General features: G+C 44.0%; 1 protein-coding gene across 2 annotated transcripts in view; it reads left to right on the forward strand.

Moving 5' to 3' along the window:
- NR5A2 (nuclear receptor subfamily 5 group A member 2) overlaps positions 1–20,226 on the forward strand; it is a 193,295-nt gene that overhangs the window by 158,279 nt on the left and 14,790 nt on the right. For both annotated transcript variants that reach the window (XM_073642890.1, XM_073642889.1), the window contains exon 6: positions 2,506–2,653. In XM_073642890.1, the coding sequence (XP_073498991.1) occupies positions 2,506–2,653 (148 nt within the window). The remainder of the gene's footprint in view (positions 1–2,505; positions 2,654–20,226) is intronic.

A 20,226-nucleotide genomic window follows, 5' to 3' on the forward strand; every position in this document is an offset into this window, starting at 1 on the left:
TGTCTCAGGTAAGAAGTGGGGTCTTCCTGGGTATCCTACCATACAGTCCCTTTTCATTCAGACGCCGACGGATAGTACGGGTTGACACTGTTGTACCCTCGGACTGCAGGGCAGCTTGAACTTGTTTGGATGTTAGTCGAGGTTCTTTATCCACCATCCGCACAATCTTGCGTTGAAATCTCTCGTCAATTTTTCTTTTCCGTCCACATCTAGGGCGGTTAGCCACAGTGCCATGGGCTTTAAACTTCTTGATGACACTGCGCACGGAAGACACAGGAACATTCAGGTCTTTGGAGATGGACTTGTAGCCTTGAGATTGCTCATGCTTCCTCACAATTTGGTTTCTCAAGTCCTCAGACAGTTCTTTGGTCTTCTTTCTTTTTTCCATGCTCAATGTGGTACACACAAGGACACAGGACAGAGGTTGAGTTAACTTTAATCCATGTTAACTGGCTGCAAGTGTGATTTAGTTATTGCCAACACCTGTTAGGTGACACAGGTAAGTTACAGGTGCTGTTAATTACACGAATTAGAGAAACATCACATGATTTTTCAAACAGTGCCAATACTTTTGTCCACCCCCTTTTTTAGGTTTGGTGTGGAATTATATCCAATTTGGCTTTAGGACAATTCTTTTTGTGTTTTTTCATTGAAGACAAATTAAATGAAGATAATAATGCCAAAGAATTTGTGATTGCAATAATTTTCAGGAAGAAACTTGAGTATTATCTGACAGAATTGCAGGGGTGCCAATACTTTTGGCCACCACTGTATAAAAGGAACGCAAGAGTATTATACAGAGTACCAACTGACTGTGATCTAGATTTATTCCCTGTTACAGTTCATAACTGGTAAATCTGATATATTCGTGGGAACACTGCCTGAAACTATGCATTCTGCAAATAGATCAGAGATATGATTTAGTCTGGGCTGGCCAAGAAGTTCTACTACTCCAAGCCTCAGATTTTTCACAATCTAAAAAGAAAACTATTAATAAGACTGGTCCCCGTTTTTAATTGCAAATCCTTACAATAAAATCTCTAGCTAACCTCATTGAAGCTGAGGGGGAGCATCGCGCACATAGTTATGGAAATTAGCCATCAATACATATAAAAAATTAATCTAACTTGGTCTGTCTGACTGACAGGTGAGAGAGGAAGGGAGATACAAAAACGATATTGCTGCTGCTGCAGATATTCAGAGTACTCATTGTTTATGGTTATTTGCTACATGCATGGCGTCTCTGGAGTATATTAGGATTGGGGTAATTAATGAGGCAAAATGTTGTGGAGTAAAATGATATGGGTTTCTAGAACAAATGAAAAAGTACTATTCATTGTCAACCCCTGGAGCACTTCATAGATATACTGTATGTATATACATACATACTGTACATGTATGTATCTTTTAAGCATGTGTGGGAAAAAAAAGAAATTATAATAAACAGGTGATAGGAAGCTTAATTTTCATATGGAGGTTGAAACACAATCATTAAAGGGTTTGATCAAAATATTTTTTATTGATGGCCTATTCTTGGGATAGGCCATCAGTATCTGATCAGTGGAGGTGCAACAACTGGCAACTTTCCGATCAGCTGTTCCCAGTGCTGACAGCGGCTGGAAGTTCGTGGATGCTGCTGAAACACAGCAGCTCTGAGAACAGAGAAGGTTACAGCTGATCAATTGGTGTGCCGGGTTTCACACTCCCACAGGTCAGATACTGATGACTGAGCCTAAGGATAGGCCATCAATAAATAAGTTGTGACTTAACCCTTTATCTCAAACATCTTTGTAGAGGACTTGAAACAAAGGCGAGATTGTGGAAGACAGAGTCATGTCACGGGTCATACACTGTAGTAAAATGGAGCAGTACAACAACACACAATGTAGTTATACTGCATCATCAAGCTTTCTTCCAAGCAAAGATTAAACTGGGGTTTCAATATGTGCAGCTCAGCTCTTCTAAATAATCACCAAGAAATTGGAAACATTGAGGTCTATAGACACAGCTGTTGGCCAAGGAAACTTAGTCCAGCAGATAAAAGACACATCATGCTTAATTCCCTTAGAAATCGGAAGATCAGCTCAGTACTGGCAAGAACCTGTGAATCCGTGGTACCCAGCAGCACCTCTCTACTGAGGTCTAGTCAGAAGCAGTCTTCATTGAAGAATTGCCACCAAAAAGCAAAGCCTTTGACATGGAAATAAGATAAAGTGCCAAAGTCATTAAGAACTATCTTCAGCACTAAAAAAATCCCAGATTCCTGATTCTGAAGATATGGCCCCCACAGATACCAGATTGACAGTTTTTTTTCTAGCCTTTATGCTGTTATCAGCTTGTGTTCCACGCACTGGTAAATAATAACTACCATCATAAAACACAGATTATTTTGTTTTTGCACATTTCAGTACTAAGTTCTTTAAATGGTGTGGTGTAGTTGGAATCAATACAGATTCCTGAAGCTTCTGCTTTAATATGATTATATGATATTCTAATCTCTTTCAGGTGGATTACTCTGTTATTGTCACCCAGGCTGGTACCACGTTAAACAACCTCATGAGCCATGCACAAGATCTGGTGGCCAAGCTTCGATCACTGCAGTTTGACTTAAGAGAATTTGTGTGTCTGAAATTCCTGGTGCTCTTCAGCCTTGGTAAGTACAGTGCCATTCAGGGTTGTTTTAATAAATTAATTTTATCTAGCAATTATTGTGAGAATGCAACTACAGACATCATAAGAAGGCAGAAGCTGACCTATGATGGATGTGATGCATGATGGATCCATTCTTATGGCTTTCTTACCAAGACAATAATGTAGCTGCCCATGCTATTCTACACATTAAAAAAAGATTTGTAACCTAACGGAAGGTAACCAGACAGCAGTGTGAATATAATCTAATACATAAATGGTGAATCTTGCAGTAGTAAGAGAGGCAGTCGCTTTAAAAGCAGAAGCGCAGTATTGTGATTTTGGAAGGGTTCAGAGTAAATACAGTGAAATAAGTCTTAGGATTTAGACCTCTTTCCAATGGACATTTTTTCCATGGTTGTGACAGACACACGTACAGCAAATTGAACAGTGTTGGCCTGTGTGTTTGTGCCCATGGGCAATTTTCCACTAAGAAATTAGGTTTGCATGTTAAAAAAATGCAGCATGAACTATTTTAATCTGTTTAAAAACGAGAATAGTGTAAGTAATGGCAGGCAATGCCTGGACCTATCCATGATGCAGATGAGCGCATGGAGCACTTGGACCCAGTCATCTGCGCATGTTGCTGACATGAATAACGATTCAATGGCCATTGAAACTTGGCATTAAGATGAGTTGTGCCACTAATGTAATGTGGAAAACGAAATTGTCATTTGATTTTGATGATCAATGAAAATGCTCATGATGCATTATACAGAGACCATCAAACCAGGGAGCACATTATGATGTCCATGTAAAGTAGCAGTGCTTAAGGTGCCATACACCCTATTTCTCCTGACTCCTCCATAAGTGATAAAAGTTGGTGTTGGCAGAGTGTTTATGTGTCTTCAATCGGGAAAGTGGAGTAAGTTGCTGAGAGACACCTCTCTATTCTTCTCTTAATTAAAAAAACAAAGAAATGAGCCAGAGCATATGTTGGTATAAATGCAATGTGTAGGTGCACATTCACACTATGGCCATTAACAGACAAAAACCTAAAATAAAAACAAAATGAGCAAATACCCCGCATTAAGTAAATAGTAATAGTGCATATAAATAACATAGGGTACTTAGTTGACACTATTTTGATCAAAAAAGCATAAAAGCCATCCCATAGTGACAAGGTGTACCAAATCAATATGGACCCTAACTCTTGTAGTTCACCTTGCAATGTGTTAGTAGGCCTCAGAGGCATCAGAATAGATGGGGCGGAGCAGGACCCAGATCATTAGTTACTGCAGATTATTTGCTCATTTCGTTTTTATCGTAGATTTTTTCTCAATCCACATTGGTTGGTTAGTTGGTCACTCCAAAATCATTTGCGAGACAAGCTTATTTATTATTCCCCAATTATGACCATGTAAGTCCCGAATATGGTACGACCAGGCTGTCTCAATTTATTTATTTTAATTGAAAAGGGTTATCCGGGACTATTTTATTCTTTTTTAATATGGACCTAAGAACTGACTAAGTTAACCTAAGTTGCTAACTACCTGCCTGTTCTACCCGACGTTGGCTCCGAGCAGTCATGAACTGCTCCTGACGGCGATTCTGCTGCTTCACTTCAACAGAGCAGCTCATCCTCTTCCAGGATGTTTTGCTGATGGTGTGTGACTGCCGATGTCATGCAGTTAGACAGTAGGGAGTCAGTTGTCAATCAGCATGACATCAGCAGTCACAACCCGTCAGCAGAACAGAGCAAAAGCGAAGCAGCTGCTTTGTCGACGTGACGATAGCAGAGGCCGCAGAATCGCTGGAGTTTTCTGTGACTGCTCAGAGCTGGCAGTGATCAGTGGTGGGCAGAAAAGGCCGGTGGTTAGCAACTACCTGCCTGTTAGTTCTTAGGCCCATAGTAAAAAATTTAAATTGTCCCGGATAACCTTTTTAAATGTTACTTTTGTTCTGATATTGACATCCTTACGTTCATTTTGCACTTTGTACTCATTCCAGTAACATAATGAGGCAAGAACATCTTTAGAACAAGATATTGTTTTAACTAAAGTGCTGCTGGGATTTCTGGATAACTCAAAGAACCTTTGCAGTTGTTTGACCCGATTGGAGATTCCATGCGATGTTTGTTATTACTTAGAACCAGACACCTAATTATGACTTCTGTGATTTCCTGTGATTGTTGTGATGGATTCTTCCATATTAGTTTGCAATCAGATGTACACTTGGTGTATGAAAACTTAGTTTTCTGTCTGTTTGCACACTGATTCTAATGGAAGAGGATGCAGACATTCTTACACAACTGTATAATCCTAAATGTAATGTCAAAACCTTCCCTGCTTAAGTCATTGTCTTTTACAATCTCATCTTGGTCATTTTCATAATCGATATATATGTATATGAGTGACTGTACATGACTTCCCTCGCTAACAAACACCCTGTCCTGCAGAATTGTTTTTTTTTATAGAATCCCGTCCTATTGATTTACCTGGGAGCCAGTAAGTCCCCATAGAGAGTAGAATAGTGAGACAGGTAAAGGGATGCTTTTCATTTTAAAAGTGTCTGGGTTGGAAATTAATGTATATGGGGACTTTATATGCTTTTAAGTAAGCCAGAAACTTCCAGCCAACCATCTGATGTGTATAAGGTCCTCCCGACTCTCCCACAGCTGATTTTGGGAGAAATAAGAACCGTCAATTAAAATTAAAGAGTCCTTTTGTTTTTAAGGGTGATAAGCTGCTGTCAGATGTGTGTGGCAGTTGCATTCTCTCCTCTCCCCATTAAAAACACATGAATGCTCAGCTGAATGCTGTTATGCATGGGTAAGTTACCATGCATGATTATCAGCTAAACAAGAATTTGACTGACACTTATCTCATGTGTAAAGGGAATCTGCCAGTAGGATCAACTTTTCTAAGCTGTCTATATGTGCATGTAGGTCACAGGAAACTGAATAAACTGATACCTTGATATCTGAGATCTGATGTTTTATTCCAGAGAAATCAACATTTTTCTTATATGTAAATGAGTTGTTAGGATCTATTGGTCGGACACTGATCTGCGAGAGAATCTGCCTCCAGAGATTATTATAAATAACAGGTGGAATTACCAGAGTGAGACAAGTAACTAACACAGAACAGTAAAACTGAACTTTGTCTTCTCACAAACACATTTGCTGCAGCTCTCACAGCTCTGCTGTATTGTAACAATATTGCAGTCCTGTCTGCCTGTGAGATGGAGGCTGAAGCTGGGAGGAACCTGCAGATGTGTCAGGTATAATCACACACAGCTCTGCTGTATTGTAACAATATTGCAGTCCTGTCTGTCTGTGAGATGGAGGCTGAAGCTGAGAGGAACCTGCAGATGTGTCAGGTATAATCACACACAGCTCTGCAGTAAGAGAAGAGGGAGGCCATTACACATCACACTGGTAATGCTTCCTTTCATGTAAAATAATCTCTGGAGGCAGATTCTCATGCAGATCAGTGTCCGGCCCATAGATCTTATCTCATTTACATAGCCTGAAACAGCACATAAGTGGTGGCTTGCTACTATTTGATTGGAATCTTAATGGCTGGGATGAGTTTAAAAATAAATATATATATAAGGCTAGACAGTGCAGTTGTGACACTGTTATGACACAGTAGGTGCGGATAATCAAAAATACATGTGGAGTTGACTGCATGCAGAAACAGACATGTTTAGACAAGATTTTTAGTTATATAGTAGGATCAATATCACAGATGTCCCAAAAAAATTAATTGACCACATTAAAGGGGTTGTCCAGGCTTGGGGTTCATATCTGCAGTCATGCTATGTGACTGCATACTTGTGAATCCTCACAATGTGCAGTGATTCTCCCCCAAGCCTGCACAGCCTAATTAAATTTGGGTCATGGAGATAAAAAATGCACTTTCTAAACCATGACTGTCTATGCAAGAAAACACTTGTAGTCAACTGCATGCATTTTTTTTGTTTCTTTGACCACATCAACTGCGCCATGTTACATGGCCACATGCTGTCTTGACTTACTTTTATACACAACTCACCTGTCCTTTTGAGCATCTTCTAGCCACATTTTTGGTGAGAGGATTGAGAACAATGAGATTCCAAACACTGTATCAATGAACTAATAATTATCTGGATGGTATTGATCTGTGCCTTGTGTCCCTCATCAGGACATAGTGCAACAGTCATCACTTGACTCATCATAAAAGTGGTTAAGAATCTGAATATCATCCTGGCTCCATTATCTGCAACCTCATAATCCTACTCAGTGCTGATAGCTATTGTCCTATTTATTAAGATGAAGAATCTCCCATTGTATCATATATCACCCACCCGCATGCATATTAAAGCAAATTAAATCACGCTGGAATCTTCCCTAGTAGTTAATTGAATCGGATTGGATTTTCATTATGTGGTTGTCTGATGTGACAAAAGGCTAATAAGACTGAACAGCGTCTTGTTAAAGATTCTGTAAGTGTCTGGGTTAATGAAATAGCAGAAAAAGGAATCGGGGAACTTCCTCATAGGAGATAAAGGTGTCTGATCTAACATGACACGGCAGCTAGTGATGTCCGGGGGAAGGATGCTGCAGCCTTCATTAAATGAGCGTAAACATTTATCTGTGGTAGTATCGATCACTTGGCAGTGACTGCAAGGGGTTAAATTTCTCTTGCCTGAGTTGCATCTTTATTAAACCCAATGTAATAAGTATTTTTTTCATTTTGTGACTAAAGCAGATCATTGATCATAAGTCACGGTAAGATTTTATGTCCGATCAATAGTTATTTGTTCAGCAAGATGGAAAAGTAATGTAAAATATATGGAGAGTGCTGAGTATTTTTAAATAGCTTAATAAAATGTTTAGATTGCATCTCATTTATTTACTCACCATTGGAGGGGGTAGGGTATGGTGGGAGCTTTCTTAAAATGCAAACACCAAGTGTAAGATTTAGACCTCGTTTCTCCACAGGTCCACTCCTTCTCCACCAGCCCATCCCTTCTCCAAAGGTCTGTCCCTTCTCCACAGGTCCATCCCTTCTCCACAGGCTTATTGCTTATACACAGGCCCATTCCTACTCCACAGGTCCAACCCTTTTCTACAGGTCCATCCCTTCTCCACAGGACCATTCCTTCTCCACAGATTTATTCCTTCTCTACAGGTCCATCCCTTCTCTACAGGTCCATCTGTTCTCCACAGGTCCATGATTTCTCCCTTCTACACAAATCTGTCCCTTCTCTACAAGTCCATCCCTTCTCTACAGGTCCATTCCTACTTCACAGGTCGATCCCTTCTCTATAGGTCCATCTCTTCTCAACAAGTCCATCCCTTTTCTACAGGCCCATCCCTACTCCACAGACCCATCCCTTCTCTACAGGTCCATCCCTTCTCTACAGGTCCATCCCTACTTCACAGGTCCATCCTTTCCGTACAGGTCCATCCCTTCTCTACAGGTCCATTCCTACTTCACAGGTCCATCCTTTCTCTACAGGTCCATCCCTACTCCACAGGTCCATCCCTTTTCCACAGGTACATTCCTTATCCATGGTTCCATCTCATTGTAATGTGGCGCAGGGCAATAGCTGTGGGCGCGGTGCTCATCTTCCACGCCCTGGCACACTACATGAAAATGGGGGTCCTGGCTAGGTGTGTGGACTTTGTCTATGGGGGCCATACCCCCTTGCAGGCCACATGATGCCAGTAACTTCTGCTGGCCAGGACTAGATGTTGTAGAGTTCAATGAGTGAAACCACCACTCAAAAATAAACTGTCTTTTACTGAACAATAATGTAGGGAAGAGTATGTATAGTGGATAGAGGGTACACATGTTCATGGACATTTCTCTTAACACATAGAACATCTTTATACCCATTCTTTCTTTTCTTCCTAAACTCACTCGGTCCTGCCTCAGTTAATTCCTCTGCCCTCACCACAACTCAGCACAGTGCTTCAGGAGCTTCCCTGGTCTCCCATAACAGCACTACAGTCTAGTAAGCGAGAGTCCTATTTCTCACCGCGCGATTCCACATCTTTTTCCTCTTAGGGGAGCTACTTATGCCACTATGGCCGTTACTTAGCTTCTCTGCTTGCCGAAACCTTGGAACTTCCTCACATGATACTCTCTTTGTCTCACATCCTTCTCTGGTTCATCCCGTTACCTCCTTGGTTTGCGAACTCAGGACCGTCCACTAGGCCTCCTGCCCCACATCCTGTCTCCAGAGAATCATTCACTCCTTCTATCACTTTTCCTCATCTCTACTCTGGATCATGCTATACATTGTCTCCGTCTCCTCTCACTTCAGGGACACCAACTTCATGTGACGCGCCCCCTGGGCCATGTTGTGTAGCGTTGCGCACGCGGGGAATACCCGGAGCCGGATCCGACAGGGGTAGTAGTCCTCGTGGCGACGATCCGGTCCGTGCCCAGGGTGTCAAACTAAGTGGCGATGTTTTTAGTGGCAGATATTATATTGTTCGACTACGCCACCCGTGGATTGCGGTCAGTGGGGACCGCCGCTGCACTGCAGACCGCTGAGGCTGATGTTGTTTGTACAGCTTAGTATGGGATGACTCCCCACGGGAGGAGTATTGCCTCAGGGCAGCTAGTGTGGATTCTGATGGGAGTGATGGTGCGAGTGTCCCAGTACTGATGGTGCTGGTGCGGCAAGGAACCACAGAGACGGGTGGTGCAGTTTCCAAAGCTTTACTCACAGTTGTTGCTCCGGTCACTTCGGCCAGCAGTGACCACCCGAGCCGTGCTGCGTCCACCAGGTGCAGGGCTCGGCCAACTCCCAGGCAATTTCAGAGCGTGGTTCAGAGCTCCCTTCTCTTCCTCTCTACTGGCCGTCCCCACCAGGGACCCACCTTTGTCCAGCTTCCTCGGGCCTTTTGTTGGTCAAACCTCTCTCCGGTTTCCCTGACCCTATATGGCGTGCCTTCCTGGTGGATATGGTGAGGGGTCGCGCCAAGACTTGACCACGACCTCCGGTTCCTGGCTGAGGATAATTGGCCTCCACCAGTTTGGGATCCGGTACCCTGCTCTGCCAACCCTTCACCCGGTATCTTGTGGGATCTCAGGGTTCCCTCTGTGCTTGCGTCTCTGGGCCTTTCCTTGTGTTTCTGTTCCTTCTCTCTCTCTGTCTCAGGTCTCCACTTCAGGCTTGCCTCTGGAGCTGGGCCCGGACTGAGCCACAGCTCCCTGTCAGTCCTCTCTGGCTGAGCTCCTCTCTGAACTGACCCGGACTGAACTCAACCCTAATCTAAGATGGTGCCCACCTTATATACCTCCCTTCTGACACCCGAGCCCAGGTGACCAGCAACCAATGGGCTCCTACCTATGCCCAGAGTCCCTCCCCTCTCTGCTCCTACACCACTGGGATATCCCCCCCCCCCACTCCAGCCAGGGACAGACGCTGTAGTACCTGCACATCTATCTGGTGGGAGTACCGTTGATCTGTCCCCCGGAAATGGGGTGTGTGTGGTGTATGCAGCTAACTGAGCCCTGTTCCACACTCCATCCTTACTCGGGAGTGGAATACCACACCTCTGGTTCGAGGTGCAATACTCCTGTAGCAGCCAAGTCCTCGGGGTGCTACACATGCAGCTCTGCTCGATGGTCAGACCATAGGTCTGCATCTGCTCCACGCTAGGCCTAACTGACTTCCTTACCGGAAACTCCCTCAATCCCTTCACTTTATCCCCTCCCACTCTGGGCTAGTCCCAACCATTAACTCTACTTGTCCCTATCAGCTATCTGTGGCTGGGCAGAACACAACGCTACTGCTAATAGCACATGTCACTAAACACTTTTAATTATATTACCACAACACACCTCTCTTCAAGGGGGATTGTGGGCAAAACTTCCATCTTCTTACACCATGTCAACGGGTTCATTCCTTATCCATGGGTCCAACCTTTTGCCACAGGTTCATCCCTTATTCATTGGCCCATCCCTTCTCCACAGGCCCATCCCTTCTCCACAGGTCCTACAGAGCATGAATCTATTCTACACAGGTCCAATTAATAAGACTGTAAAGAAATTACTCAAGAATCATTCCCAGAGTGGTTCAAGTTTGGACTAGTGTTAGAAGGGTTTGCCATCTACATTATAGAGTGCCCTTGCTTATATGAAAATTATCGCTCCTAGCACATTCTATGTTATTGCAGTATGTGACCTTTCTTTATTCTTGGACACATTTTCAACACTTTGCATAATCTTCTTAGTTATTATTCACTTTTCAAAAATTCTCTAGCTGTTTCCCTGACCATATATTTTCTCTCTTCTACTCCTCCTCCCCCTAGCTCCCCCGTATTTGTCCTGTACCTATCGTCTGTCACTTTCCGTAACTTACTGTCGGAAGCACCAAATAATGCAGCGTCTCTCCTCCTCAGCGTGAAACATTTTGCTTTCTTTTTCTATTGATGTAACACTTACAGGCAGCCATGGAAAAATCAATAGAGACTTTTCATTTAGCGTCCGCATGTGGACCCAGCCAGGACTTGCGATGGCCACACGATTAATCGCTGTTATTTCACTTTCGGTAAAAAATGTCTGTGTGGGTCCCCTTATTTAGACATAGCAGAGTTATATGGCATGTTGCTCCAAAAGAAATTCTGTGGGTGCTGAACATAGAGTTCTTTCTATTTACATACTAAATGACAGTGAGGAGTTCATAGGAATGAGGAAATAAAGCAGCAAACAGCAATATTAAATATATATTAATCTTATATATAATCTCCAATTATTTGTCACCATTTTTTATATCTTAGTGAAGACCACCCCTTTAGAAGGTCAGCTTTCAATGTAAATTTGGGTAGTCATCTCAAGGCAGTTCACTGTACAGAAAATTATAAAGACAGCCCGTGATGGTTTATACACATTGGTACAGAAGTCACAGTCACATAAGAAAGCAGAATTATAAGAAGCTGAAATAATAATGCTAAATGTATTTAACTGAATATAGATTCTGTGGACTGGCGGACTCAGACAGAATAGTACCCCTGTGCAGGAACAATATATGGGCTTTGTGCAGTTGAATAGCTCTTCATAATGCACAATCCCACCCGCTTTAGAGGTCAAAATAGGCCCAATTAACTTTTGGCCCCCTGTGTGGCTGCACAGGCTGCACCAATGATATGTCCGCTCCTGATTCTGTATGTATGTCATGTGAGAGAAAGAGATGCATATGACATTGAGATAGATACCGTAGATAGATAGATATGATATGATATAAATAAATGATAGATAAATATGACATACATTTGACATAGATATAACATAGATAGGTGCATAGATAGATAGATGATAGATACTGTAGATAGATAGATAGATAGAGAGATAGATAGATGATATAGAGATAGATGGATAGATGGTATAGAGATAGATAGATAGATAGATAGATAGATGGTATAGAGATAGATGGATATAGATAGATAGATGGTATAGAGATAGATAGATACATAGATGGTATAGAGATAGATAGATAGATAGATAGATAGATGGTATAGAGATAGATGGATAGAGATAGATAGATGGTATAGAGATAGATAGATAGATAGATGGTATAGAGATAGATAGATACATAGATGGTATAGAGATAGATAGATAGATGATATAGAGATAGATAGATAGATGATATAGAGATAGATAGATGGATATAGATAGATAGATAGATGGTATAGAGATAGATGGTATAGAGATAGATACATAGATGGTATAGAGATAGATAGATAGATGATATAGAGATAGATAGATGGATATAGATAGATAGATGGATAGAGATAGATAGATATGATATGGCATCAGTAGGTAGATAGATATGATATAGGTGGATATTAAACAGAAGAGAGCTAAACAGATATTTGATGCACATGAGAAAGACGCATGGCAATAACAGTTAGTTTACAATGTTGGGTGAGATTTTATAGCACAATTTTCTTGCACAATCTAATTACAGTAGCCGCAAGAGGGAGAATCTGAATAAAAATTAAGACTATTGCCTTAAAGGCTGTAGCTATAGGGGGCATGGATAGTAGTCACAACCTGGCCCTGGTGCCTGAGGGGCACAAATGCGCTCTTGCCACCTGAGAAGACACTGAATTATAAATGCCACCTGGTAATTGGGGGTCCTGCTAATGATTTTGCATTGTGTCCTATAAACCCTAACTTACCCCTTTCCCCTCTTATAAGATGTACCCAAGTACATATAGTTCTCTCCCTAAGGGGAAGACATGTAGAATCTGTTAATTGCTCTGGCAGTGTGTCTGCCCGCAGTGTCTGTGGCACATTATCATGTGACAGTGAAGTGGTGGTCTCATTATTTACATATGCATGCATATACTATACGTTGCCTTTATATTTAGACTCGAACATCCAGACACTGAATCTTATGTTGTTGCCTTGGGACACTGCAATCAAAGTGAGTTAAAAGCAGAGCAGAAAGTCTTCAGTCAGCAGTGTGTCTCCATGCGGCCGAGATCCGAAGCCTCCCCGGCTGCACTATGGATTTTCTGTCTATCAAATACAGAATACAGTACTCAGGTTAATGGATGGATTATTCCGTGTAATGATATTAGGGCATTATTGATACAGACGGCAAGGAGGTGACCTTGTTAGACCAAGACAACTATATTAATTGATCATTTGGTTTCTACAAGTTGAATCCCCTGGTACTTATTAACCCTTTCTAGGTGTTTCCTACGTTTTCAAAAACATTGCAGGATATCTATGAAAATCAGCTGTTTTTCTTCTGGATAATGTTACGTATGTCTGTTTTTCGCTTCCATCTGTCAGTCATATGTAAATTTTGACATCTGTATAACATCTGTGCTTAAAAAATAAATAATAGTAATAATACTAAAAGGCCTAAAACATGTAATCTTTCCAATGGATTCATTAACAATGGATGCCATGTGGATTGTGTCAGTATGGCATCCATTTTTTTTTAACACATCCATTGGATTTTATGAGCAAGTTGCATCCAAAAGCAGTGCAGAGTATGTTACATAGCGTCTTTTCGATGCCGGCATATGGAATCCGATTATTTTTTTTTTTGCGCACCCTTAGACTAGAATATCATCTGAAAAGACTTGTGCGTGCTGTGATTTTTTTCACGTGGAAATTTGTGTCTCCTGAACAGCCTAATAGAATAACACTGCTCCGAGGGCTGTCCTGTGAGGTCAGTTTTTTCTAACGGCAGCAGTCCATACTTAAAATAGGATTGTGTGAACGCAGTGTTATCGGCAGCACATTGTATGAGATGAGCAGAAAATGTGCTGCCAATAATGATGATATTCTAATCGCACTGACAGCCGGTCGTCAATCCTTCAATGGCCATGGTCTGCACCATTAGTCCATAGTTTAGCTTTAATGAATGAGAGATAGAACTTAAAAAATTGCAGCATTTGTAGTTTCAATAATCTAATGCCTTAATTAAAATGCAATTACCATGCAAAGTAAATGAAGATAGATATGCTGCACACATACCCTTACATGTATATATATGGGGATGCCTAGAAAGCCAAGATTCACTTATATATTACCCAATTCCCAGCAGAACTGAGACGCATTTGCTTGCATTGCTTTGAACATGTAGGCAGCTCAGTCTCTCTGTTAGGGGACTTCTGTTTTATTTAACATCTCCATGAAAAATATTTGGAAAGTCCATAATATTTCAGTGTAATATTGCGTTTTTTTTTCTGAGCACCGTCCACTTTAATGTTTTAAACAGCAAGATAACAGCACATAATAGAGAAAAAGGGGGAGAGTGATTTATGAGAAACAATTCTGTGGATCAATGCAGTTATATAGAGCAATGAGAGCGATCTCCGGGAGCTGTAGATAGCAGTAGATGGTGCAATACTATAAGATATATGGAGTCACGAGAAGCGTTGTAAATACAGCAGTATTAAATTTTACAAGGAGAGCTTTGATTAGTAGCTGAGAACAGTGCAGGGTGGCTCATGATTCGTTCCGGGTACATCTTCTTATGTATATTCATGTTTAGACCAATTTCATAAACTGAAGGGTCATTTATTATCCAAAGGTTTTTTACTTCTCACTGTAAGCACCAGTCCCAGGTACGGCAACTCTTCTTCCACATTTACCTTGACACATAAGAGAGCTTGATCTTCCACCGTGATGTGTACATAGAGGATAGATGATTGGGTCATTGTAATAGTTAAAATAAAATGGCGTTTTCCACCTCCGGGCAAATTTTCGGCGGTAGAAAACTCTTGGTGAAAATTTGTAGAAAGATAGAAAAACCCTTCTCTGCTCAAGAATTGTTATTTTAATGGGAATTCAAGTGTTTACTAATCCAGAAATGACGGAGGAGCTGATGGATCCCCTTTATTGATCACATTAAATGTTCATTCAGACGAGCATATTTCCAGTCCGTGTGCTGTCAGTGTACCAAATGGACTGTACAAAGGCAGCACACAGACCAATGCAAGATAATGCGGTAGTTCAGATAAACTTTTTTATATGTGAACCGATAAGTCGCTTGTAAAAAAAACACAGAATGCGCTGCTCTGATCCATTTTTCAGACTGGATTCAACGGATGCATAAATACCGGATGTCATATAGATGACGATACGGATGACAAATCATCCGTTTTTTCTGGATGAAGACCAGACGACTTTACATACGCTCATTTGATCCCAGCCTAAGGCAAAATTATACAATCATAAACTAAAAAAATGTGAACACCCCACGTTGGCTTCTCCTTCTAATGACCACCTAGTACCTCTGGGTTATTTTTCTCCTTCGAACTGCTGAATATTTCTATTTGCCTAGAAGCCAGAAAGAGACTACAAAATCCAAAAAGACAGGGTCAGCATACAATAAAATATCCTTGAAGACCGCTGGCTGATTTTATTCCTATTAAAATGATTTTTAAGTTCTTTAGAAAACATATGACTGCTCTTATTAATACCTAATATAAAAGTTTCAGATATTTTGGGGCTGGGAGAGTTCCAAGATTAGGTGAAAAGCAGTGAATATATCTTCTTACACCGGGCCACCATCATTTTCCTACTATACTAAATGTCCGATGAGGCTCTTCGCACGCCCATCTTTGTACACGATGAAGCCATCTTTATTACACGGTGCCATCTTTATTAGGCTACTAATTGTAAAAGGGTTAATGATGTATTTGATTAGTGGATATCAATTGGTGACCTTCACAGCTAAGTAACGCTGTTAGTTTTACTCCATTAAGAAAGCTAAGCAGTGCCCTGATACTGGTATTCGGCTTAATTAGCAGACTGAATGCTTGATTACAATAATGTATGCAGGATAGTCTGGGTGTGTACACGGGGAATCACTCCGCTGTCTGCCTACGTGTAATATATTCAAAAGGACCTTAGGGTCTGCTGTTCAATAAAGATGGAAAAATATACATGGCCCCTTCACGCGCTCATTCTGAAGTTGTTTTATGAAAAAAAAAAAAAAGTAATTAGTCCCTGAGTGAATAAACCGGATTAGATTAGAAAGGGCTTGTTAAAGGGAACCAAAAGGATGTTCTGCTTAAGATGTTATTATGTAAACTTTGCATTTACAAGCAAATATTTTAGTTTGAAGACTGTTTGACATAGAAGTACAACATCCTATGTCTTTAGGATACTTTGCATTTTGTTCATACCTTTGCATTGCCTTGTGTTTAGTATATCTATAGGGACAGATCACTATTATATGTCATACATATATAAGTCTAAAGGCTTTCTGCCCATAAATGAGCACTAATCAAATATGTGAATGTGACACCCCAGGGGTCTGGTTGTCACAGTGATAGAGATATTACGTCTGAGAGCAGGTGGGAGGTCCTTTGGTCAGGGATCCTGTGCATGCCACACCTCCTGCCCAGCCTTGGGAGGGGAAGAACTTCCCCTGTATAAACCCGGGGCTGAGGCAGGGTTAGTGAGTCCAGGAAGAGTAGAGACAAGAGCAGCATAGGAAGCAGCAGAGTCACAAGGAGTCAGGGGCTGGCAGCTAAAGAGCTCGCCCTGACTAAGAAGATTCTTTACCGGACCCGGAGTCCGAGGCTGTGGGAACTACCTTCTACCCAGCAGCAGAATCCGTCAGGCAGGGGATTTCAGGTCCCCTGGCCCAGAAGCCCGAAGGCCCGGTCACACGCGTGGGACCAGCACCGCCATCGTGGAGCGGAAGCCATTAGAAGGCCCCGAGTCACCGGCCATACGGGTGAGCACCACACGGTACACTCAGGGACGTGGGCTACTTACATCAGCTTCTAGCAAGGTAGCCAGAAGAGTACAGTCAGCTTGGGAGGCCTACAACTACGCCTGGCCAGGGGAGATCCCATCTGCTCAAGGACTGACCAGGCCCCGTTCGCTAGCAAGTACTCCGGGAGGGTCTATCGTTGTTACCAGTAAAGACCCTGAACGCTACCATACCGTCTCTGAGTGGTTCCTGCTACCCCCATCATCCACGTCGGCTGCCCTGAGGCCATACCCCTCCCGTTGGGGGTTATACTATCACGCTGCACCATCCTTCCACCGGCCTCAGCGGTCTGCCCTGCAGCAGCAGCCCCCTGGCTGCATTCAACGGGTGGCGTAGTCATCAACCATTTTCTACCGCTAACAGACTGCCGTCCAGTTTGACTCCCTGGGCACGGACCGGGTCACCGCCACGAGACTACAACCCTAAACAGATCCGGCTCCGGGTAAGCTCCCGCGTGCGCAACGCAGCGCGACACAGGCCCAGGGGCGCGTCAACTTTGGCGTAGTCGGCAGGATCACGTGCCCGCAACCACCGGGTACTGCGTGCCTGAAAAGCAAAGACTGTTCAAACTTACCAGTGGTGAAGATTCCCGCCATCGGTGAAGATTCCCGCCATCCGGCGCCATCTTCAGCCTTCTTCCCGCCATCGGTGAAGTTTCCCGCCATCCGGCGCCATCTTCAGCCTTCTTCCCGCCATCCGTGGAGTTTTCCCGCCATTGGACGCCATCTTGAGGACGCCGCGCGGGAAGAAGAGGGGCGTGGACTCCGAAAGCGCGCGAGAACTGAAGCCCCGCCTCACGTCCGGACGTTGCGTAAGGTCCTGGAAGGAGCCCAGCAGACGCCGACGTCACAGGAGCGCGACGGAAGGTCCTCAACCCTGACGATCCACTGCGGAGCCGCGGCCTACGGAACAGGATCATCGCAAGGTAGGCCACGGTCCACTAGGGGGGAGGAAGATGTCGGATACGGAGGAGAGCTCCACTGCCTCAACCCCCGCCAGCGCTACCGCTGTTGCAGTTATGCCCTTCACCATGCCCTATATCCCGGGAGCAGCTTGGCTACCCCAGTACTCAGGGGAGTCACATACCCTGCATGACTTTAGAGAAAAGCTGGATAGCCTCTTCCAGGTGTACCCCCTCACAGAAGAGCAAAAAGTGAGCATCCTGGTGGCCCAACTAACTGGGGCAGCCAAAAGGGAAGTAAAATCCTGGCCACCTGGGAGGAAGACTGTCGCAGGGATACTAACCCGGCTGAAGGACACCTTTGATACCCGCACCTCAGCCGAGATTAAACTTAGATTCTACGGGTGCAAGCAGCGAGCGCATGAGAGTATAAGGGACTATGCACTCAACCTACAAGAGGCCCTGAGGGCCATTAAGCAGACCGACCCTAATGGAGTGGGAAACGAGGACAGGCTGTTGACCGAACAATTTATAGAGGGTTTATATTGCAATGCCCACCGCACCCAGTTGCGGGCAATGGCCTTACAGGACCCTCATCTAGAATTTGCACAGTTCAAGGACAGAGCCATCCGGGTGCTCCGAGAACCGGCACCAGGTGGCGTTGTGACCCACAGACGCCCCACTACCACTTACTACCAGGAGGCGGCGCCCTTGTCAGCAGGGCCTGTGGGAGCTGATGCGCAGGCTTTGGACAATGACCCGGCTCCAGACCTACACCATCAGGTCCAAGAGCTAGCTAAAAGCGTTGCTGCGCTAACCCGAACTGTGCAGTCTTTACAGGTTTCCACTCCAGGGAAGATCCAGCTGGCATCCGGACCGGAGGACATCCCGTGGCGTCGACCAAGGAGGACCCCACCGGCCAGAGGAAGACCCAGTGACCGATACAGCGAGGACGGACGACCCATCTGCCGCCGCTGCAATCAACCCGGACATATGGAAAGGTACTGTTCTTTAAACGGGCACAACCTGGGGTAGAGGGCCAACCCCCAGGAAAAAGATCACCAGGCCCATCGAACTGGCGCGACAGATATGTGGGAGGACGTCCAGTCTTGCCTGTGGTACTGGATGGCATTCCCATGAGTGCCCTACTGGACACCGGGTCACAGGTCACCACCATCCCGTACGTGCTCTTCAAGCAGTACTGGAATGACTCGGATATTACCCGCTACCCTGACGACGACTTGAGTATCATCGCCAGCAATGGTCAGCCCGTGCCACAGATCGGATTTAAAGAGGTGACCATCAAAATTGGTAGAGTCGAACTGGCCGCACAGGGACTGATCATTGTAGATATTGACAAACATGAGAGTCACCCAAAAATAACTCTAGGAACTAATGTAATTGAAAATTGTCTTGCAGAGGTGATTTTCCTTTTACAGCAGGTTGCCAAGAATGCCAGCTCCGGCGAGCAGCGGGTGCTCCAGAAAGAGATCCGGGCACTGATGCAACGGCAACAAGTGGAACTCTCCGGCGGTGAGATTGGTAGCGTAAGAATGTGTGACCCTTTTCCTATTGCCATGCCCCCAAAAAGTGAAATGATGATTTGGTGCCGGGCAGCTATTGGTCTGAGAGGTAGAGATTACCAGGCAATGGTAGAACCAGTTTACTCAGACAGTAGGCCCACCATTTTGACAGCACGGGGGGTGGTCAATGTACGCCATGGGAGGGTGCCCGTTCGCATAATAAATATCGGGGAGAGGGAAGTGTACCTGCCCCGGTATGCCACGCTAGCCAAATTATATACCACTAATCAAAATTCTATACAATCTGTGGAACCCTTGCCTCCATCTCACCCGGAGGAAGGTAACGGCTCTAAGAAAGACATGGAGGACTGGTGTCAGCAACTACATCTGGGTACTGACTCCACTCCCTCACACCAGAAACAAGGAGTCTATCGGGTGGTTCAAGAGTATGAGAGAGTGTTTAGTAAACACCCGTTAGACTTCGGGCGAGTCAAGGGGGTAGAACACCGCATCCCCACGGGAGATCATCCTCCCATAAAAGAGAGGTATCGACCCGTACCCCCTGCACATTACCAACACGCCAAGGGGATGCTTAGAGACATGAAGGAGGCTGGGGTAATCCGGGATAGCTGTAGCCCCTGGGCAGCCCCACTAGTTTTAGTCAAAAAGAAAGACAACACCATGAGGATGTGTGTAGATTACCGGAAAATCAACCGTATCACACACAAGGATGCGTACCCCTTACCAAGGATAGAGGAGTCATTGGCTGCTTTAAGATCTGCTAACTTCTTCTCTACCTTGGATCTCACTAGCGGGTACTGGCAGGTTCCTGTAGCAGAGGCGGACCGGGAGAAGACCGCATTCACCACCCCGATGGGACTTAGCGAGTTCACCTGCATGCCGTTCGGACTCTGCAAC

Source organism: Phyllobates terribilis, unplaced genomic scaffold, assembly GCF_046119375.1.
Source record: "Phyllobates terribilis strain yellow unplaced genomic scaffold, ASM4611937v1 Scaffold_8__6_contigs__length_399053987, whole genome shotgun sequence".
Classification (NCBI taxonomy): Eukaryota; Metazoa; Chordata; class Amphibia; order Anura; family Dendrobatidae; genus Phyllobates; species Phyllobates terribilis.